The sequence below is a fragment of the Tympanuchus pallidicinctus genome, unplaced genomic scaffold, assembly GCF_026119805.1.
Source record: "Tympanuchus pallidicinctus isolate F22 unplaced genomic scaffold, pur_lepc_1.0 scaffold5, whole genome shotgun sequence".
Lineage (NCBI taxonomy): Eukaryota > Metazoa > Chordata > Aves > Galliformes > Phasianidae > Tympanuchus > Tympanuchus pallidicinctus.
Window position 1 is genome coordinate 54,236,130 of NW_026294769.1, and position 22,772 is coordinate 54,258,901.

General features: G+C 38.0%; 1 protein-coding gene across 2 annotated transcripts in view; it reads left to right on the forward strand.

The window, feature by feature from the left end:
- The window catches only part of PTDSS1 (phosphatidylserine synthase 1), a 29,528-nt gene extending 8,338 nt beyond the window's left edge, over positions 1 to 21,190 (forward strand). Inside the window, exons 4-13 of one of the 2 annotated variants that reach the window (XM_052703294.1) lie at positions 772 to 896; positions 3,236 to 3,394; positions 6,911 to 7,062; positions 8,548 to 8,689; positions 9,665 to 9,777; positions 11,261 to 11,326; positions 14,801 to 14,900; positions 16,014 to 16,082; positions 16,593 to 16,662; positions 17,932 to 21,190. In XM_052703294.1, the coding sequence (XP_052559254.1) occupies positions 772 to 896; positions 3,236 to 3,394; positions 6,911 to 7,062; positions 8,548 to 8,689; positions 9,665 to 9,777; positions 11,261 to 11,326; positions 14,801 to 14,900; positions 16,014 to 16,082; positions 16,593 to 16,662; positions 17,932 to 18,044 (1,109 nt within the window). In that variant the 3' untranslated portion in view covers positions 18,045 to 21,190. The remainder of the gene's footprint in view (positions 1 to 771; positions 897 to 3,235; positions 3,395 to 6,910; positions 7,063 to 8,547; positions 8,690 to 9,664; positions 9,778 to 11,260; positions 11,327 to 14,800; positions 14,901 to 16,013; positions 16,083 to 16,592; positions 16,663 to 17,931) is intronic. The other variant, XM_052703295.1, reaches the window with a different exon arrangement.
- The last annotated feature ends 1,582 nt before the right edge of the window (positions 21,191 to 22,772 follow it).

Consider the following 22,772-nt stretch of genomic DNA (forward strand, 5'->3'; position numbering starts at 1 on the left):
CAAGTAAGTTTGAGTATTAGACTATAGAACTAGTGTTAGTGTTCATGTAGTCTTAGATGTCTGTGAACTTGTGAACAATGTAAAGATGTATTGCCATAAGCAGCTTTGTCTATCCACAGGTCTATGCAGAACTCTATTTAAGTTCTTACAAGTTTTCCTTCTTTTAATAAGGCTCTATTTTGGCATTGGGAAGAAAGAGGAGGTGATCCCAAATGCGGTAGTATTTCATAGTGTATAATGGTGTAAAAATGTATCATTATCTTTATATTGAGAAGATTGAAACAGTAAATTTTCCAACTGGCAGAACTAACTGATCATGCCAGTATGCTGGTTTATGTTTGTAGCTACTCTGTGTTGTAAGCACAGCTCAGAATTGCCAGGTGGAATTAATAAATTGATCTTTGTGTTGGAAAAAAAACAATCCTGTGATCCTAATGTACCATTTACTGCCGAGCTATCTGATCACAGGCTTGTGCTACTTGTGCTGAAACTATCTAGTCTGATTTTTTTTTATTTTTTTTTTGGTCTGGGTTTATACAGTTGAGTGTGTATTACAGAATGTGAAACAGAAGGTGATATGGAAGAAAGGCTGAATGCTCAAAGATTATCACCTGACTTGTCCGTTAGGTTTTTGGGTGTGTAACTGCTGTGTATAGAAAACTCATTTGTGCAAACCAGGCACGCATTGAGTATCAGTTGTAAGGCAGCTTTCTGGACTCAGTGGCACAAGGAGTTTTATGTGTGTGATTCTAAAGCAAAGTCTTTTTGCAGGTCTCAGTGTGCTGTATTTTCTGTTCCTGGTGTTCGTGCTCTTCCTTAACTTTGAGCAGGTAAAAGCAGTCATGTACTGGCTGGATCCTAATCTTCGGTATGCCACAAGGGAAGCAGACATTATGGTATGTATCCTTGGCATTTTATTGGACACTTTGGCTACTTAAGTGTGTTTTACCTGAGTGGGAAGGAATGCATCTTAATTTGCTGACATGACATGCACAAACTTGCATTGCAAAAGAGGGTGTGAATGATTGAGTATCAGAAGAGAGTTATTTTAGGTAGAAGTAAGAGTTGTTGGTTTACCCTTTACTGTCACATCGAGTTACTTCAACTGAGTAGCATCTCTTTGCTCTGTGTTTTGTGTTTTTCTGCACCATGGTCATCTGCTGTCATCTGTTCTTGCCCCAAGAGTAAGCAAGTAAACTGATTGTCTTATGTAGTAAATTTCTGTTTGCCAATGACAATTACCACACGGTCCTTGGTTAGTAGCAGCTGCAAAACTCTGCCCTGTAGCATGTAAGAAAAAATGGAAATCCTTACAGTGCAGTTACCTTATGTTAGTTGATTGATAGTGAGAGCTGCATATGAGCTCCTTCTGTGGAAAACTGAATGCTTCAGATGTTGCACCTCAGTTAATCTGTAGTATTACTGCAGTATACTGTGCAGCTGTAAGATCCAGAGACTGACTGTGACTTTAGTTTGCAGGATATGTGGTGGTGGTGAGGCATGGACAGCTTGCTGCTAGGGTGCTGGGAGGGCACATTCCTAAATGCAGCATGTGCATGGGGGTTTGTGACGTTGCTGAGCAACAAAAGGGAGCTGATATGTAGAGCCTGTTCATAAGCCAGGCTCACCTGGCACTCCTGTCACTTGAGCTAGAAATAATTCAGGTCAGAGGAGGACTAGTAGTAGTACTGTTGCCAAATTACCGTACAGCAGGTGTCCTGACTGTAGTGGCAAAAACTTGACTCTGCTATTGATCCTGATGTGATCACTTAAAGAAAGTTGAAGTAAATTTGCAATAATGATGGCTGCAGCTTGGTCTCTTCTGCTGTACTGGCAGAATAAAAGGAAGAACACATGCTGTACTTGAGAATAAAAGGAAGTTAAACACATTTCACTGTATGACTAGCAGAGGTGCAGTTGAAAAAATATGGTACAGCATAAAAATAAAAGCAGAAAAGTTTTCTTGTGTAATCTGTATATCAGGGCATGAAGAATAAGGTTTTTTTTCTGAAATTACTTTTATGGCTGTAAGTGTTGTGTGTATATGTAGGCTAAGATACACAAGTGTCAACTCAGGGTTTCCTGGGATTTGAACCTGGATCTTTTTCTCTGTATGTGTATGAGTATAAAGAAAAAGAAATGTACCAGAGCTGCTATCTACATGTGGATTTGTCCAGCTCTGTGCCAGAGTGTTCCCACTTGTACTCAGAATGCAGCAAATAAGTTTCAAATCTCTGAGTATCTGTGATAAAGCTACAGCTTTGCCATCTTTAGGACAGGTGACACACCTTTCTCTGAATGATGAACAGCACTGGCATCTGCAAGAACCAGTGTCATTCCCTGTCATTCCCACTCCCTATCAGGGAGCAACACCAGCAAGGAGCATTTATGGTTTCATAGACCTAGCTGCCTCTTGACAGGGAGCGTAAGAAATGGGAAATGTATTTGTGTGAAATTGTGTTCTTGTCCTCACAGAGACCAGGATTTAATTATGTATCTATCAGTTCTTTTTCAACTTGATCATGGTTTGGGCCTGAAGCTGAATCCTTTAATTCAGCAACACTGAGCAGTGCTGTTTTGTCACCTGCAGATGGCAATGTGTATTTTAGGAGGGTTGGAAAGAAGAGGTTTTTTTGTGTGAGCTCATCTGTGACAGGACAGTTGTAAGTTCACTTTGATTGTTGTTTTTTTCCCTTCAGTCCTATGACTGAACCTTCTCAATATGAATAGGTTCTTGCAAATTGAGTAAGGAAAATAAGACAAAAAGATAGCCAAGTGAATATTGAGGTTAATATCTTAATGTCTTAAACTGGTGAGAATTAGCCACCAATTTCTGACTACCAGACAACATGACAACAGGGAAAGGTGGTTATTGCAAATCAGAACTCCCAAAGAAAAGGAAAGAATCTGTTTTTTCAAGTACTGCTGCTTTTATTATTGATTTCATTATTCCTGCTTCATTATTTATTATTATTGATTTTATTGTTCCTGCTGTTCCTGTATTACATAAGAAATATATGCTCCTCCAAGCATGGTCTGTCCTCTCTCTTCAAATTGGAACTGTGTGGTAACACTGCAAGCTTTCCCACAGAGTTTAGGAGAAAAAAGGGGAATAATATCTTTACAATTTCAGGCTTGTTGCACTGGATAGAAAGTAGTTACTTCATTCTAGCATTTCTGCATTTGTCTATTCACCGAAGGCTTTTTGTTTGTTTTTATATTCTGTCTTTAACAGGAGTATGCTGTGAATTGCCATGTTATCACCTGGGAGAGAATCCTCAGCCACTTTGATATATTTGCTTTTGGGCACTTCTGGGGGTGGGCAATGAAGGCTTTACTGATCCGCAGCTATGGCCTGTGTTGGACTATTAGCATCACCTGGGAGCTCACTGAGGTAGGTCACTCATTTATCTCAAGTATAAGGAAATGTGTGGGACTTTAGTTGTTGTGGGGGAAAACATGGCTGTTAATAGAAGGATGGCATACTAATTCTCAGTATAAATTTATATTTTAAGCCTTATCAACTAGATGCCAAGCAATTAGTGCAGTTGCATCTGGGCTTTAGGTAAATGATGGCTTTCTGTTACCTAAAAGGAGGCTTGCTCTTATCTGAAAGGGGGGAAATCTCAGCCAGTGTATTGGTGCCATCTACTCTTTCTTTTTCTGCTGCTGTAGGAGCCAATGCCCTTGTGAATTCAGGTGCTGGTTTGTATACTCTGATTTTGATCATGTATTACCCTTTTCACCTTGCAGTATCTACTGTCTTGATCCCCTTGCTCCAAATATAACAATATTGGAACATTTTGTAAGGTTGTAGTACTGTACAGCAAAAAGGAGTTGCAAGGAAAGTGAGAGACCCATGAGGAGAAGTCTGTACAGAATGGCAGGACATAATGCAGTGAGATATTTTCTATTGTGTGGCCTGAGAGCCACGCACATGAGCCACACTTGTTTTCTTTCATCACACTCCAAAGCCTTGATTATTCATATTCACTTGCATAAAAATGTAGTTATTCTAACCAGGATCTAAACTAGTTTGCACCTATTATAGAACCATGTGCCATAGTTTGGGGTACCACATACTATTTTGTTTGTTTGTTATCCAGCTTTACAGCAGATCTCCAAGTATGTAGTTAAGTTGGTTGGCTTTTGACACTTTAAATCCTATTTTGGTGTAAAAGCATTCTGATACTTGAGTCAATCACTAGACTGTTGCTTGGATTGCTGGTCCTTATTGTTGAATTTGTTTTGAGAATTCAAATTGATTGTTTTTTGTTTCCTCAAGTATTATCTAATTTGCATGTAACCTAGAGGTTGATTGGTGGAATGCATCATCTAAAATGTAGGGATGTGTTCCTATAGAAAGTGAGTTTTGTTCCGTTATATTCTTTGACTGAACAATTCAGAGCAAAAATAGAACAGCCTAGTTTTAATCAGATTTGGAGACAATGTAGTTTAAAATGTCACACTTAAAGTGCTAAATACAGATGTAAACACCTGAATTTAAAATCTGTTTTCTATAGAGGTCATTTATAATTCGGAGATGCAGATAAGGATCTGGTTGTCTAAGATTAAACTTCAGGTTTGGAAGTGTTTTTGTTCCATGGCATTTGATGATGTTTTTCAAGTCATTTTGAAGCTGTTTAAGATCAGAATTTCACAAGTACCCAGCCATAAGGAATAGTTTAGCTAATTATTTTACTTATTTTTTCATCTGGAAAAGAAGTTTAAATTTGGGGCTGTTTCACACACTCTTATTGTTCAGGCACACAACCGTTGTCTTCAATTTGACACCACATGGGTTGTCTAGTATTCCCTGTTGTTGAAAAGCAGATCATTGGATCAGACAATATGCTGGATAAGGTTCAACATATGGAAGAGTTATCGCCATCCAAATGGATTTTTAATGAATTAGTTAATTCAAAAGAGTCACTAGAAACCTGCAGAAGTTATCAGGGCAGTTACATGGAGATTTAGCCGTGCATCTCCTATTAGCTTTAATGGTTTTCAGCTGGCTCCCCATCCTGAAATGATACACTTGGCTCACGCTACTGTCTATCAGATTAAAGTTGGGATTCAGGCAGTCCTTGATCTCTTGTGCTGGGAAAACAGCAAGCACTTCAGAAACTGGCTGGCTAACACCTGTGGTCTGTTTTTCACTGCCTCACTATCTGTAACTTCTGGTGTCTTTGGCTTGTTTATTGCACATGGAGATTCATAGCCTAGTGCCCCTTTGGTGTTAAATCTGCTTGAAACATGAAAAGGAAGCTGTTTGTAGCAAGATAACGAGCAATCTTGTGTAGCTTGGTTCCTGCAGGAAAGCTACAAATTTCTTTTCTACAGGTTGAAATTCATGTAGCTTTGACAAAGAAGACCAAGCTACTTTGATACACTTCACAAGGGTTTTCAAAGGAACGGTAACTCAACACTGGTCACTGTAATTTTTATAAATTGACCTCTATTCATTCTTGCTGTGTACAGAGAACATTCTTTGTGTTCTTTTTCACACATCTGATTTCTGGGAGGGGATATCTTATTTCTACACTTATCAACCAAAGATACTCTATTACAAAATCATACCAATAATCTTGCACAGATGCATGGATCGTGTGTATTTGTTAACTCTCCCATAAACGTGGCTCAAGTTTTGTCAGTTAACGAGTTAGTTAGTTTATGTGCTTTGTTAAGCATTTCTGTGTGTATACCAAGGGGAACTGCTTGACATACGGATGTCTTGGTTTTCAGTCCTCAACTAATATTTTCAGTCTCTAATTTTTGGGTTGCTGTGATTATTTTTTTTATTTTATTTTATTTTTTCTCTCCTTGTGGGCTAAATAATTCAATTACTTTCTTTCGAATGAGAATGGGTAGAGGTGAATCCATTGCTAGCTCACAGTACATTGTGCTTACGTCTTGCCTTAACTGGCTGTCTATCCAGTTCTCCTTCACACTACCAAAAGCTTAAACTTACCAAATGTATCTGCAAATACTTTTAATTGCCTTACTGGTGCCTCAGTGTGGTCTTCAGTTAAGCTGTAGATTAAATTCAGAGGGAAGTCAACTGCTAAAGCAGTAAATCATTCATATGCTTTGTAGGGGAAGCCTAAGTTTATTTTGATATATCCCAATCCCAGCAGCTTTTTAGTGTGATGTTGGCTTGTTTCTGCCCTATTTTCCTGTATCTTAATAGTTATCTTTCACAGTTGGTGCTTATCAGAGACTAACTAGGAAGAGGAACTTAAATATCCTCTCAATTGGCTTGAGCTGTTCTGGATCAAGTATTACAGTAAATCTTGTAGTGTCTGAGTTATTGGCAAACTCTAAATCTTCTTATGGTCATTAAATTTCCTAAAAATAATAAGTGAAAGAAAGAATTTTGAAGTGTTTACATTAGAACAAATTTTAAGTCTTAAATTCGAAAATGCCCTATTGTTGACAGTTATTTAAAAACAAGGCCATTCTACTTACTGCAACTTACTGCTTGTTTAGAAATATACTACTTCAAATAGCAGGACAGAAAAATGTTGTTTTTTTAAGCAGGAAACACCCGCTTTATTCTGGAAAACAACACCAAATAGTAATTTTGCTTGCTTCATTTCATTTCTGTGAATATTCTGTGTATCCTCATTGAGGCTGAAAGCTGAACACTAGCCTTATATCTGACACAGTCTTGTATACAGCATAGCCCCAACAGGGAATGGGGAGAAGGAACTCTGTGGTCTTATGTGGACTTACTCAAGGCCTTCTAAAATCGATGGAAGGGCTCTCATCAATTTGCAGTGGCTGTGGCTTGTGTCCTTGAGGTATGACAAATATGAAAAAGCTGATCGTTTTTAATGTGTTCTTCAGAATGAATTTATATGACTTCTATGCTATTCCTCACCCAAAATCTTTTTGCTGTATTCTGTAGCTCTTCTTCATGCATCTTCTGCCTAACTTTGCTGAATGCTGGTGGGATCAAGTCATTTTGGACATCCTGCTTTGTAACGGGGGTGGCATCTGGTTGGGAATGGTAGTTTGTCGTTTCTTGGAGATGAGGACCTATCACTGGGCCAGCTTCAAGTAGGTCTAAATTAAAGCTTGATTAAACGTTGTTAGTTTAATATTTAAATTCAGTTTTTTGGAAAGCAGACTGTCTTTATGTATGCATGTAATATAGAAATAACACGCAATCTGCTTGTGCTAACAGTGCTGTAAATTTAAGCGTTAAAGACCTATCTAATTAATGTTGCTATAGAGCATATATTCTTAAAATATGATTATATATATATATAATTTTCCTTTGCAGTCTAAGTTACTGACATTAATCCTGAGTTTAAAAAAGTTATTTGCATATTCAGTTTATTGTTTATACCAATAAAACTTTGAAGAAGACAGTGAACAAAGGTGGTTGAAATTGTTTTCTCCTTATACAGTGTTTATAATGAACACTACACTGGTGCTCATCTTGATGAGACAGTGGTCTGGCAGCATTAGTTATCCATGCAGAAGAGAGATCAGGCTGATTGTACATATGCTGTAAATTGCCTTACCCTGCTATTAACCTTCTAAAATAAATCAGATTGCAAAATTAAGACATTTTTCTATGTGGCAGCTCCTGGCCCAGTAAGTTTCAATTCTTATCTCTCCCAGGTTTGCTTTCTTCCATAGTTTTTGCCCTTCCTTCCCCTTCCCTGCCAGTAAGTGTCAAGCATGCTTATCTGTACGTTACCAATAGCACAGATGAAACTAGTTTAAATGAAATAGTTTGCCAAAGGTCAGTGTCTTGAGTTGATATTGAAGAAGGAAAAGGAGCTCGAGCCCTGACTTCCAATTTCTTTCCCTGTAAGGACTTCTGTCCTGCTTTCTTCCCTCACAAATATGTACATTGTTCTGAGAGCCATCCAGTCTTTAGTCTCAACTCAGTTTTCCCACATTTGGAAAGAATAATGAGTTTAGAGTTCACTGAGAATTAAAACAGTAGAATATCTTTGGCAGAACTATTTTTTTCTTAAAATTTCCTGTTCTTTTGGTGCTGTTACTTAAGTGAATTGATGTTATCAAAAGCAAAAACCATAACATCTGTCAGATGAACCTCCATTTACATCCCCTTTCAAAAAGGAATCTAAACATCTGCTAGCTTGTAACAGTGCTATTGCACTTTTTTCCAAAAGATTCTCATGCTTCAAATATGAGACCAGGAAGGGAAGGGCTGTGTGTACTGTAAGTGCACTATGTCCAAACCTGCGGAGCCAGCCTCTTATATGCATAACAAATAATAAATTTGATCTCTTTGAAGGACAGATACCTGTGAGCTGTGGAAAAAAAGAAGCATTGGGTGGAGGAGTACACTATAAGGATAAATATCCTCTAGATTTTTCCAGGGCATTTTTAGAACCATCATGATTGTTTCTCTTTCCCTCGCAGAGAGAATGATGGATGAATTTTACATTTAGACTCAAGTTTGAGAAGGGCAGCCTTTCATAGTAGAATGGCTATTGCTTTTTTCTTTTTATTTCTCTTCCTTGCATCTTCCTTGTTTTAACTCCAGCCATTCTCTTTTTCTAGGGATATTCACACGACCACAGGGAAAATCAAAAGGGCTGTATTACAGTTCACCCCAGCCAGCTGGACCTATGTCCGCTGGTTTGACCCGAAGTCTTCATTTCAAAGAGTGGCTGGAATCTATCTTTTCATGATCATTTGGCAGGTAAGAAATGAGTTCTGTGAAATCAAAGCTGCCATCAGTTCAGTTACTTATTGGCTGAGTTTGGCTAGAAGATATTCTAAAGCAGTGTATGTCCATCATTGAAACACACAATTAAATGAATTGATCATACAGAACGGGTCAGGGCATTGTTCACGAGAGTTACATGATAGTTCAGGAGTGTAATTACAGAATTAGGAAAAAAAAGTTATAGATTGTTGTACTGGGTATCAGATTTCTCTTTGCAACTGATACAGTTTTTAAAACTGCCATTTTTGTGGGTTTTTTCATTTTTTTTTTTTTCTTCCACGTTGGCTATTAGATGGCTCTGAGGTACCCAAAACTCTGGCTGTGATCCAGCAAGACTCTATAATATGACCCAGGTGCTTGAGCATGTAGTCATGCAAATGCTAACAGATCTCACTAAAGCCACCTTTTTAATTTGTCACGTTTAGTTTTTGAAATGGGGTAAGAAGGGTTTAGTGTATTTTAATATATATAATATATATAATATATAATAATATAATATATAATATAATATATAATATAATATAGTGTATTTATATATATATATATAATTGTATAGAGTATTTTAATATATTATATATATATATTTATATATTTATGATCTCTTCTGTCTCTCTTACAAATTAGTCTTAATCATTCTTATCTGATTTAGAATATGAAAGGTTCCAGAAGACACCTGCAGTGCACTTTAGTGTCTGATCCCTTAACAGGTTTCAGGAAAGAGACCAAATACTTTCTTAGAGGTGTCTAGAAAAGAATTCTGTGTTTTATTTGTGCATTCCTTATTTGTCCTAAGCTCTGTAAATTCTCAGCCTAACAAGCATACTTACAGTGAAGCATAAAGTTTTTCTTCCCTATTTTAGTTAACATATTAACCTATGCAGTTTTTTTGGTGGTAAATCATTAGAAGTTAAGCAGGTTGAAAACTGTTGTCTGACTTTTTTGTTTTAGCTGACTGAGTTGAACACGTTCTTTTTGAAACATATCTTTGTGTTCCAAGCGAGTCACCCTTTAAGCTGGGGGAGAATTCTCTTCATAGGAATCATTACAGCACCCACTGTAAGGTAATTTTGTTGCCCATGGTATTTCTTCTTACCTTAAGAGTAGCTTAACTTATAGGCTCCTAAGAACTGTGTGTAATTTGTGAATAACAACATTACGTTTCAAAAAAGTACATGCTTTCGCTACCATGACAAGCAAAGTAGCCATCATTTCTCAATGAAGTGTCTTTTCTGCCCAGTAAGCTATTGAGGTACACGTGTGTTTCCATGAGGACGCAGAATCTCTCTGTTCCATCTTTCATTTGTATGGAATCTGCATATGTTATCCTTAAGGACCCTGTGCAAAAGTAGCTGAGTTGTTGAGTCAAATGCTCACAAAACTGCAGATGAGGGAAAATAGAGCTGTTGATTTTTCTAACTGAGCTCCTTGTTTTGCTTGTCTACAGGAAATGTTAGCATGTGAGAGGAAGAAGTAGAACATTACCTTATTCTGAATGACATAACAGCATATATGCACTGTTAACAAGTGTAGAAACATGAACCTCCTTTTAGTCATGCATTCATTTTGTCTTCATAATTTTTTCCTATGACATAGCTGAAGATAAAATTCACCCAGTTTTGAAGATAGGGTCAAGCAATTTTATATTCATGAGTAAAGTGTTGTTACCTTTTGACAGTTACATAGCAGACATGCATTGCTTTATTCATAAAATACAGTGGTTTTTATAGCTGGTAATCTCAGAAGTTATATGCAGGGATTTTGCACTGCTAATTAAATCATGTCAGATATCCTGTAAGCTCCTGCATATTGATTTTTTTAGGTATTTTAATGTACTTCACAGTCTGTAGAAGTCTTTTTTTCTTAAACAACCCTAAAATTGTTGGGTTAATAATGCTTGGCTTCCCTGTCGGTCAGTGGAAATCAGAGACTGAGAAAAGGAACTTGGTTCTTATTTTGGGGGGGATTCGGTGCTGAATTCTTCTTAAAATTTAGGAGCTTAAAGGAAGCAGAGCAGAATGGTCTGCAGACTGTTTTCAAAAACAGTGAGAAATTCTAATCTGTTCTTGAGAGGAAAACATGCTTAGAGCACTGGCCCAGGGTGTGGCATAGCCACGTTCAGTTACTTACAAGATTCAAACACACAACTGTCAAGAAAATGCGATTGTTTGCAAATTAAAAAGAAACTGTGAAAAAAGTAAGGGATTTTCTAATTCTTCTGAGACTGTATGTTGCCCAAAGGAACTGGAGTTTCAATGGAGAGGCAGGAGACAGATTTGTAGCTTTACTCACCTAGTTCAGGTAATTTCCCAGTCCTTGCTCTCAGAATTGTTTTCTGTGTTGTTTCAAGCTATTTGATCTTATGATAATCTCTGCTGCTGGAATTGAAGCCATCTGGTAGATATCCAGATTGATTGCATGTGAATTCAAGTATCAGCACTTCATTTACAGTACAAATCCACTTGTAACATAAACTACTTTTCTAAATGTAAATGTTCTGGGAACTTTTAACATCACTGAAGAATTTTCTTATGTTTTCCTTCCCAGGCAATACTATGCCTACCTCACAGATACACAGTGCAAGAGGGTGGGAACTCAGTGCTGGGTGTTTGGGTAAGTGTTCTTGCTTGCAATCTAACTTCAAATTTGGACAGGTGTTAAGCATGATTCCAGCACAGAAACAGGTTTTTGGTAAAGCCAGGGTCTATTCTTTGTAGTTTAAAAAGAATACAGAAAGATTTTCTTCATGCTAGTTCAGAGGAAAAGAAAATTCTGGATTTAGAGACATTGAAATGGGAAGTGATGGAAAGAATAAGGAGAAAAACAGAAGGAAAAACTGGAAACTGCTGGATAAGGCAAGCCTCTTTCAGAGTAGCATTGGCCTTGCTGTCCATATTCTCAGATAGATGAGAAGGATAAAGCTTTTGCACCTACTGCCTTCCTGTCATTAGAGTAACGCTTTCTTGGCTGCCAAGGTGGACATTGCTTCAATATGTTGTTCAAGTAATTGCTATAAAAGATGTTCAAAAAAGCCACAGTTGTCAAAAATGCCTGTGCTGTTCTCAAAGAGGGGAAAGAAGGATAATCTGAACATTGGTTACCCTGTCTGTGATTTCTTTTGCCATCTCTTGGAGATCTTTAAATGAAGAGTTGGCAAGATTGCTTTTGGTGAGAATTTCCTTCTCTAGATGGCTTGACGAGAGCAGACCCTTCTTGAAACCAGAAGTGTATGCTGTTGTTGCACTGTAACTTCTGGTTGCTTCTAGTAGATAAGCAACATAGTAGTGTCTGGTTTGGTCTCTGATTTGGAAACCTGCAAATTGGCAAGCATAAGGAATCTTAAATCAAGTCTTGTAAAAGAAATATATATTTTAAAAAAACTCGTCAAGAAACTTTTCTGATTGCAGTGATTGTAAATTAAAACAGCTGTTTTATTATCATCAAGATTACTGTGTCTTCAGTTGTCATTTTTGTGCTTTATAGAAGCTGTTGCTGTTTTAAATTAGAATAGTACTTCAGTGATCCATAAAATGTTCAGATCTTATGTAGAGATCTTAGGTTGGATGAACCTAAATTCTGATTTCTTTCACTGAATTACCATCTTCCTCGATGGATCCATTACTGTGCTCAGCTCATGGTCATAACTTCCACTGTATTTCCACAAGGTGGTCATGTTCTGGTCTTGTTTAGCTTTATTGCTCTATAGGAGTTTGTAATATTTCCTGTATGCTTCTACTTACCTGCAGAGGATCCTCCTCCTTGGAACATGCATTATGATTGATAAAGAGAGATTGTAACATACGTAATCCCCAGTAGCATTTTTTGTGCTGATCATTGCAGTGTAACCTGTCCTGGTTCTTGTATGTATGGTGCTTTAGCACTGAGGATAACTCATCAATCATATGGTTAATATGACTACTTAATTTACAATTGGAACCAAATAAACTTGCTCTGTTTGTGCATAAGCATCTTAGTAGTTAAAGAGCAGCTGAACTAGCATTTCAGATATTTGAATTTGAAGACAGACATTTTTCTGAAATATGGAGCAAATCATTTCAGTATGTATAAACATGTCAGTTCTCAACTACAGGTGGTAAACTACAGGTTTAAACTATTTAATAATTTGGAAAGAAGAGTTTAAAAGTTCTGTGCTATTAAGAAAGAAATATGAATAGATGTGAAGTTAATCCTTTGTAAGATAAAGGGAAACAAGATTCTGAATGTTTACTTTCTCTCTCTGGAAAATCATTAAGGAGTATGGTAAGCGTATCAGCCTTGGCTTAAAGCTCTCCCTGAGCAAATTAGTATAATTTGTCAGCAAACAGAGTCAAATATTGCATCATAGGAACTGTTATTAAATATTTGTTGACAGTCTGGTCTAATTGTGCAAAGTGTGCACGGAGCAAGTACTCTTCATACTGCTTGTTGCTGTAGTCTGTTAGCAAAAAGAGCGACATCAAGATGCTTGCAGGGAAAACAGCACTCATCTAGTAGTTTAACTACGCTGAGTATCATTTTTGAAATGATTAAAAGCACACATATAGAATATTTTGTACCTGTGATAGTCAAGAGATGGTTCCAAAGTCACAGATTGAATTTTCACATGCCTAATTAATGAAGAGCAGTGCTTTGCATTCATGTTAAACAGTGCTCTGTAGTTTAACAATACTATACAGCATCACTTGCTGGCAGGTGGACAGTAAGTAATGCAATGCATGAACAATTCCAGTGCAGTGTGTCTACTGGAAATGACATCATTTTTATTAAGGTAAATCCTTTAAAAATACAATAAATTTTTGGATGTTGAAAGATTTCAACAAATACAAACTTAGATATTCAGTTCTTCAGCCCAGGAATCAGTGATGTGAGTATTGTCATCAGCCTTCAGAGGAGTGCTACACCTTCCTCTGTTAGCATTCTTCTGTGTTCTTATCTCCTATTTCTTGTATTATATTGTACATAATTGACCAGTTGTATAATGCATTTAGGCCAAGTGTTCTTAGTAAGAATCAAGGAAATAATATATAAATACAGCAGAAACAGCTGTATCATTTTTTGAGTCCTTGAACATAGCCTCCAATTTGTTTATGCCTTCAAGTATGTCATACCCTTCTGTGTCTGTATCCTGGTGGTGCTCTTTCTTTTCCCACTACTGTGGCTGTGTCAGTAAGAGCAGTATAAAACTAAGAAAAAAAGCTGGTGACTGAACAAAGTAACACAGTTCTCTAGTTTTTACCAATATGCACCTCAGCAACTTGTAGCTTTATGCAGCTAGTGTAATTTTCCTCCTCTTTCATGGAAGATCTGGGATCTGCTGGCTGTTCTTGGCATCTGCTTGGCCTGCATCCATAGCCCCCTCATTCCATACCACATGGTATACAGGACTCCATAGCTCTGAGCCTCAAAAATGTAAATTTCTAGTGATGAAAGAGTCCTGGAAACGCTTGTTTTGATTCTTATAATGCCAGATAGGGAAGTAAGTATTGCAGTTTTCTTCATAAATCCTCTGGTACTGTAGTGTGACCTGGCTTTACACAGAAACCAGAATAAATATGCAGGTTCTCAGAGAACATCTAATACTCGCCAATGTTATTTTTCTCATTAAAATCCATCTGAAGTGAGCAAAGGAGTCTAATTAGAACTGTAGCAAATTTGTGTCCTGTCAAGAAAATACCTGAAACAGTTTTACTTCACAAACAGGGAACCTGTTGGTTGTTCAGCATGGGAAAGACTTTTTTATCTGGTGAGGGATGAGGCGCAGTGGTTGGTATAAACAGAAATTCTCTGCTATTGGCATACACTCCTGCTTGCTCCTTGTACAAGCAGGGAGTTATGGAATTCTGTACTGCTAGATGGGCACTTTTTGTAGGCTGTTTATGCCGAAGAAAAGTAAGGAATAAAAAATAGATTTCTGAGTCTTCCATTTCATACTGTCATAGGGGAGCTCTATGCTAACCAGAATGTAGCTGTTGTTTAGACTGTTATGGCAGTCCTGAGTCTGGGTTGTGAACGAGTGAAATATTTTTATTATTATTATTAATTATTTTTTTTTATAATCCCCCCCCCCCCTCTTTCCTTTACCCACAGGGTTATTGCTTTCCTTGAAGCTATTGTGTGCATAAAATTTGGACAGGATCTTTTCTCCAAAACACAAATACTGTATGTCGTGTTTTGGCTTCTCTGTGTGGTAAGTGAGAATTCTTTTGTGAAATGTAAGGCATGGTGAAAGCATCAAAAGTACCTAACTTGGCAGCAGGGGGTCACTGTGGGGAAATGCTAGTAAAGAACTTGGTGCACATCCTAGGAAAAGCAAATTCAAAGTCATTTAGAACACATTATGGAGGGGCTAGAATAACTTTTTTCTCACAGTTCTCAACAGAGCATAATGTAGCCACTGTACTGGTACTTAACAGTGAGACCAACTCTAGTTTGAGAGCTTGTCTTCATGAGAGAAAATGGCAGTTCAATTGGAGGTAATTTTGGAGATGCTTCCAGTGGTGCCCTTTGGAGAGGAGCGGGAGTTAATGACTAACACTGATGAGTAACGCGTGTTTCACGCTGAAGTCTTACAACTGCATAAACCCTGCCTTATCAGGCAAACTGCCTTCTGTATGTCATTGTGATTAGTGCAAATGCAGCACGAGATGCCCATTTTATAATGTGTGCTGGTCATGCCAGTCTTGTAAATCCTATGTCAAACATATTATTGTCACTGAAAAATAACCAATAAACACTTCTTCCTTCTAAATGGGAATGCAGCTTTAAACAGGTGGTAGGGAACTGGAATTTATTTTCTATTATTTAGCATGATGATTTTGTTCTGAAAACTTCAGAGGAGAAGTACTGAATTGCTGCCCATATCAACACCACAAAACCAAATGTGAAAGGCAGCATGAAGTATGGAGCAAGGAGAAGGAGAATTCTTTTCTCCTAGACTGATTGCTCTGGTACATACCTACGACTGTCTGTCAACTGCCTGATTATGGTGTTTGTACCAGGTCATGTATGCAAGTTATCTCTATGTATGTATTCTTATGGTCTCATGGTCATGAAAGTCTCCAGCTGTGGAATGTCCAGGAGCTCAAACATTACGGAATCACTCAGGCTGGAAAAGACCTAAATCATCGAGTCCAACCACAACCTAACCATATTACCCTAACTCTAACAACCCTCTGCTAAATCATGTTCTGAGCACAATGTCCAAAACAGTTTTTAAACACACTTTAAGATCTTGAACTAACAAAGAGTTTGGGCAAAAAAAAAACTTTTTTTTTTTTTTTCTCCTTCCTTGTTTTTTTAGGCCTTTACAACTTTCCTGTGTTTATATGGCATGGTTTGGTACGCAGAATACTATGGCCACCGAGAAAAGGTATTTTACTGGAAAGCCTGTTTTTGTTTTATACCTAATTAGATGTTAGAATTCTTTACCAGAGCTGGCATATATGGGAGAGAGGAGGACAGTCCAGAGTCCCACTGAGGTCAATAGAAAGAGCTCTGAATTCAGTGAGCCTTGAACAGATGCCAGAATTATACTGTGGTTTCTAAAGAATGCTCTTAGGCTCTCAAATTTAAGCTGTGATTTGGTCATAGAATTCAGAGATGAGTAGTTCATTAACATTCCCACTGTACAGGTGGTATGCAAGGAGAATAGCAAGGACACTTGATTTCACAACAGATTACGTGGCAAGTAGTGAATTGTTATTCTATCATCTACGTTGTGTCTCCTAACTAGGAAGGGAAAGGTCCTAAGTACAGGCTGTATCAGGATTTGTCAGGACATCTGCCATAGTGTAAATTTGTGAGTCTGACAGTGAAGTGGAGAAGCACTGATTTCCAGAACCAGCATCCTAATGACACATCTCCCTCTTGTTTTTCACAGACCTTATCAGAAAGTGAAGACAGCCCGTACAGTCCAGATGCTTCCTGGCTTCATTCTAAATTCAGTAAAGGTATTGGCACTCTTGCACGTATATTCTCAAAGTGGTAGGGTTAATGCTTAGCAATAGGAAGTGAAACTTGAGAAACTTGGAGACAACTGGACTTTCTTAATGAGCCTGCAGGAGCTATACAGATAAATCTTCTGCAAAGCTATTTGGCTTTACGGCCTTTTTTCTTCCAACTCTTGCAAATGTATTTATTTTTTCATGAAGTAGTTACATTTTTGTGCTGCTATTACACATCGTTCTTGTAGTTTTAGAACATTATGTATTTAAGAACTGTTTGGAATGAGTTTTCTACTTGAACATTGCATGTTTGATTTTAAACATGTGAATGTGGATTATGCTGTTATTTTTGCTTTTTAAATCAGTCAACAACTTGGCCTGGAGCTTATGATCTTGTCATAAATAGCTTCCTCTGTACTAAGCAAAGACAACCCATTTGTCTGACATCTTTTCCCTACCCTACAGCTCAGTTAAGTTACTGAACTCCTTGTTTTACTTGTCACTGTCGGCTTGCATATTGGAAAAAAAAAAAAATAAAATCAAACTTCATATCTGAAAATTACTTGTCAAAGCTTATGTTCCAGTTGTACTTGTGACATTAAAATACCTATGCATCATGTGTATCGTAAATTGAAAAGCACCCACATCAGAGCTTCTTTTTATATGTGCTATTATGCAACTTTTCTAGATGCTAATATTAACTTATTCACAGCTTTGTGAATTTATGGATTTTTATATGGAGTTAAATTGTTTGCAGTCAAAAAGTCTCTCTCACATTGCTGAATAAATCTAGCCAAGCAATTACATATATTTTCTAACTTTGTTTCTTCATTAACTGCAAGCTTCAGCCTCTTTCATGTTCCAGTCCCTGTCTCCCTTTGCTTTTTCAGAGTCACATATGGGCTGTCATATGAAAGACTGGAAACAGGAAATGTTCTCTCAAAGGATCTGTGACTTTGTAGCTCATAATTTCTAATAGCAATGCCTGCCAGCAATAACAGTGTGGAGATCTGTACTTTGATGTCATTTAAAATAGATGATGTTGGCCTGCTATACTTTGTTATAGAAAAGTTCTAAAATTTCTTGTAGGATGAGGAATTTTACAGAAATCTTTAAGTTTTTTTTTTATTAGGCCACTAGATGGAGTACAAGTACCAGCCAGTTTATATTAGCTTGAGTTATTCCGTATTATTCCTCACCAGCTCTAGAAAACCTTATTGTCTTTTGGACAAGAACTTACTGATGTCAGATAGTCAAAAAGTGTGTATTTCTCAGCAGGTGCTGACAACAGCCCACCAAAACATCCAGTCAATAGTGAAAGCCATTCGTCTCGGAGGCGGAATCGACACTCCAGATCAAAAGTAACAAATGGAATTGGCAAGAAGTAAGAATGATGTCTGAAGATATTCTACCACGAGATGACAAAGAAATTCAGATTTAGCTCTGAGTTTCCAAATGGAAGATTGCTTTTAAATTTTAAAAAAGTTGTTGTTAAGGATGGTCGTGACGGAGCCACCAGTGTTGTGCAAATCATTGCCTGTTGATACTTGCCATTCACTGATATAAATCTAGTTTCTTCAGCATGTGGCAACAAAAGCTAATGGCGAGTATGCTGGAAAGAACATAATCTTGTCATAGCAGGTACGCCCTGTTTTGTGTTCAGGTGTTGCAAGTTTTTAATATCTTAGTTGAGGACATAAACACAAAGGACAGTAAGCTGATAATCAGTTTGCATGGTCGATGGGATTGTTTTATTTCACTGTGTTTTTGTTGTTGTCTAAAAGAATATGCAATCCTTTTGACTAAAAGCAACTGCCAGTCTTTCTCAGTCTCAGAACTTTTCTAGAAGGGATTCCTTAAATATTTTACATTTCTGTACTCATATCCAGCTGCTTGCTTTTAGTTAAAGGCTCTCCACACTTGGGGACAGTGCTTTACCAACTAAGAAATGGGTCCAGATTTCTTGTAAAGGATGTGAAATTGCCCTTTAAATATGACTTTTTAGTTTTGTGTTGTCCATTTGCTTGACTGTTACATACTCTTATTTCTTCAAGCTCTGTTAAATACTTAGATAAAACCTCTTGCAAAGTAGAGAGGGAGGGCCATGCCTCTTACACGCAGTTATGTCATTTAGTTGTTTTTACTGCAGTACTTAATTTTGCATTTTCAAGTCATTCTTTTAGCTGTGTCATCTTGTGTTCAGTGTTTCTTTCCAGTCTCCTTTAATTTGCCTCTGCCTCAGCTGGAGCCAAGAAATCCCAGCTTCTTCAGACTGAGAGCAGAAACTGCTTTGAAGGCTCTGATGTACCAGGCCTGATGATAAGGCAGTTTTTCTGCTGAAGTTAAGTTGCTTACTACTTCCATAAACAGTTATTTGCAAAGACTCTGTAGTCTTTGACATCTGAGAGGTAGCATGATGTTACTGTGATATACCACAGTTGATTTGGTATTTTCTGTCTTGCAGTCAGATACCCAACAACAAAGGACTCTTTCGTGCAGGTGCTGGGCTTTTTGTTTGTTGTTGTTTTGAAACATTAATTCTGATGTCTGGCAAAGTGGATAATGCATCATGTGTGAACAGACATTAAGTCAAGAGGTAAACAATCAAGAACAATCTGTTCCTGTATTAAATTATCAAAATGGTTTTGTGCCAATTAGATTTTGGGACTCACGGACTTTGTAGAAGTATGTAGCTTAAGTAAGCTAATACCCATTAATCATTAATCTGCAAAAGAGACTGAGGTTTTCTTGTTGCATGATTAAGTTACTGTGATTTGCCACAGAATAAATACTGAAGAAAACGCAGCAAAGGCTTTATACAAGTGTATGATACTGTAAATAGGAAGAAAGTATCCTGTGTAAGCCATGAATTCCTATGTGCCACAAATCGACGTTTTCAATGCACTTAACTGTGTTGCTGCTGAATTCCTCAGAGGCCCTTTGTTCCCCTCCCTTTTTCAATCAAAGCAAGCGTACAACTTCAGAGGTAACTTAGAAGCTGCTATTTAATCATTGACACAGTAACATTAAATGTTACATGAGAAAAATGATAGGAAGACTTTAAAGCTTTCCTGAAAGTACTTGGTTGTCATACACTTCCATGTGTTGTCTTTATTGTGGTGTGCTGCATATTGATGAATGTATTTGTAGATTTCTTTGGATCTTCTTGTTTCTTTTTTATTGTTTTGATTAATAAGTCAGTCTGTGTAAGGCTGAAGAGTGGCATTGTAAATTTTCTGTCAATTCAATACCAAAGCAAGAGGTTGGAAGTCTGATGGCTTGGATGCGATAAGTAGTGTGGTTTTGAAAGGTGAGAGCCTGTTTTATACTTGCAACTGTGTGTACAAGGCCTTGCACGTGCACACAGATGCTTAAGTATACTATCTAGTTGCCTGTGGGGAAGAGCACACATTTTGTAAATGCAGACCTGGTGCTTGCATTGCTGAACTGCACCCTAAAAAATATTGAAAAGGTAAATAGTGTTGTCCTGGTGGAAGCTGATTCTGTATGCTGTTACAACAGCACTGGCATAGAAGAAATGTTGTGTAACAACACCTTATAAATATTTCCTGTGATTTTTCTGTTTGGTTGGCTGAGTTTTCTTTGCTCCTCAAAAGAGGGAAGGCTACGGTGAGCATAAACTGAAGTCAGCTCTTCAAACACCGCTTGAAAAATGACATTTCCTATCCTCTGTCAACAGTTCTGGCTGGAATTCACACGTGTTCTCACAAGTCCTCTGCTGACTGACAACTGTATTTTCAGCCCCATCATCTTTGGGCATGAGCTTTGTGCTAGCTCATGCTGGAAAGGTGCTTTTGGTCACCGTTGTAAACTTAAAGTGATTGTATCATTTAGTATGCTATTGCTGAATTTGGGGTGTGTGATACCTACAATGGCAAGTCACTGAACTGTTTAGCAACAAGCATCCGTGTATGAATTCTGCTGCTTGAACAGTATCTTGAAATAGTCACAGATGCACTGCTCTGTTTTCAACTACTCGTTCTGTCTCACTTTCTCATTCTTACTTTCTTGCTTCTGATGTTTTTCTTTCTCTGTCCTCTGGTGATCTCCCCTGCTGCTAATGAGAGATCTGAATTGGCCTTCTGGAGGCTGTCCATTGATGCTGTCAGCCATTGAAAGGAGGCTAATTTGGGGCAGCATGGCATAAGCAGAGGGTTGTGGCATGAACTTTATGTGGTGGACTAAATGAAAATGAAGAGTTTTAAGATGCAGGCATGAAATGAACCAGTGCTAGCCTGGAGTACTTGATTCAAGTGCTAAAGTTGCTGTGTAGATTATATACAGCACCTAATTAACTTTTTGGAGTGTGATTTTGACCAGTGCTTCTGTTACTCTTCTGTGAAGATGATAATTTGATGTTCCAGCTGTTAAAACTTTTAATATTTTTTACCATGTTATCACAAGAGGACACAAGTGTTACCATGTATTTAATAGTTTTGAATAGAATTGCTCTGTATTGATTGCAAAGTATTGTATTTTGCAATAACTCAGTAAATCAACCCGTGTCACCCTGTGTGTGTGCTTGTCTGTACCTGTAAAGCATAGGAAAAAATTACATACTGCCTTCAGAAGTTACTACACTATTGTGTGCAATTTCCTGCTGACAGCTGAAGCGGTTCCTCGGCAGCCTATTGCAGACACTAAGGTTTTACTGTGATTTATTATTTCCACACAGCAGATCTGATAGTGTGAGTGGTTGAATGTCTTCTGAAGCTTCTGTATTTTGCAGGATGAGTCTTGTCTTAAATTTAGTTACTCTTTAGGAATTTGTTTTACTGTTGGATGAGAGAACTGGGTTGCAAAATGGACTCAAGAATCACAGAATCATAGGAGTTGGAAGGGATCACTGGTAGAGCCACATAGGCCAGTCTCCCCTTCTAAAGTAAGTTCCCTACAGTAGGTTGCACAGGAAAGTGTCCAGGCAGGTTTTGAATATCTCCAGAGAGACTCCACAGTCCCTGTGGGCAGCCTGTTCCAGAGTTGTGTGTCAAACCAGCTGATGTTCTGAAGTGTAAGCTGTGTTTGTGTGGAGGAAGATTTGAGTCCCTGCTGAGGACTAGGACTGTTACAACTGTTTACAGGGGTCGATAGTGACAGGACAAGGGGGAATGGTTTTAAACTGAGATGGGGAGGTTTAGGTTAGATATCAGGAGGAAGTTTTTCACACAGAGATTGGTAAGGCACTGGAACAGGTTGCCCAAGGAGGCTGTGGATGCCCCATCCCTGGAGGCATTCAAGGCCAGGCTGGATGTGGCTCTGGGCAGCCTGGGCTGCTGGTTGGCGACCCTGCATATAGCAGGGGGTTGAAACTGGATGATCTTTGTGCTCCTTTTCAACCCAGGTCACTCTGTGATTCTATGACTATCCTGGCACAGCAGCAGTAGATGGAGTATACCTGCTGTGAGCCATCTGCACAATTTCTAGGCAGAGTCAGAGTGGGACAATAACCAGGTCAGGTTTTACTTGGCACCAGGTCTGCCTGCTCCCAGTTCCTTTTGGTATGCCTTTCATGCTTCTCAGCCCATCTGGGTCCAACAGGACTTACTAGTGAAAGTGTGAAGATAATAAGCTTTCAGGTTTATTGCATGGTTATTTTGAAAGGCTTTCAAAATGTTTGGTATCAAATTTTATTTCCAGCTCCTTCCTACTTCTTTCATTTGGATTATATCTTCATTTGATTCTATCATCTGCCAGGCCGGAATTGCTGTCTCATGTTTGGACTCTGCCTCTCTCACAAAGATGCAGTCCTGCTGTTCTCAGTGGTCTGATTTGTTTTATGGTAAGGCCAAGTGAGCTTTTACTTCAATTCAGGGAAGAAAAAAAAAGTCTGGGAAAGAATGTAGAACGTAAACATTGAATTCCTATAATCAGCAACGATGTAAGTGCCAGACTATACTGAGCATACACATGGGTTTAATTTTCATCGTTTCTGTGGCTCTCAGCTTGCAGATGATCATGGAATAACCGGATAGTTTAATTTATTTTTTATTTATTTTTCAAGTAGGGAAATTTATAGCGGCAGCATTCCAATGGATGTGATCCAAAATATGTTCTGCAGTTATTGTACCCTCTTATTCAGTTCATTGGCAGTTCTT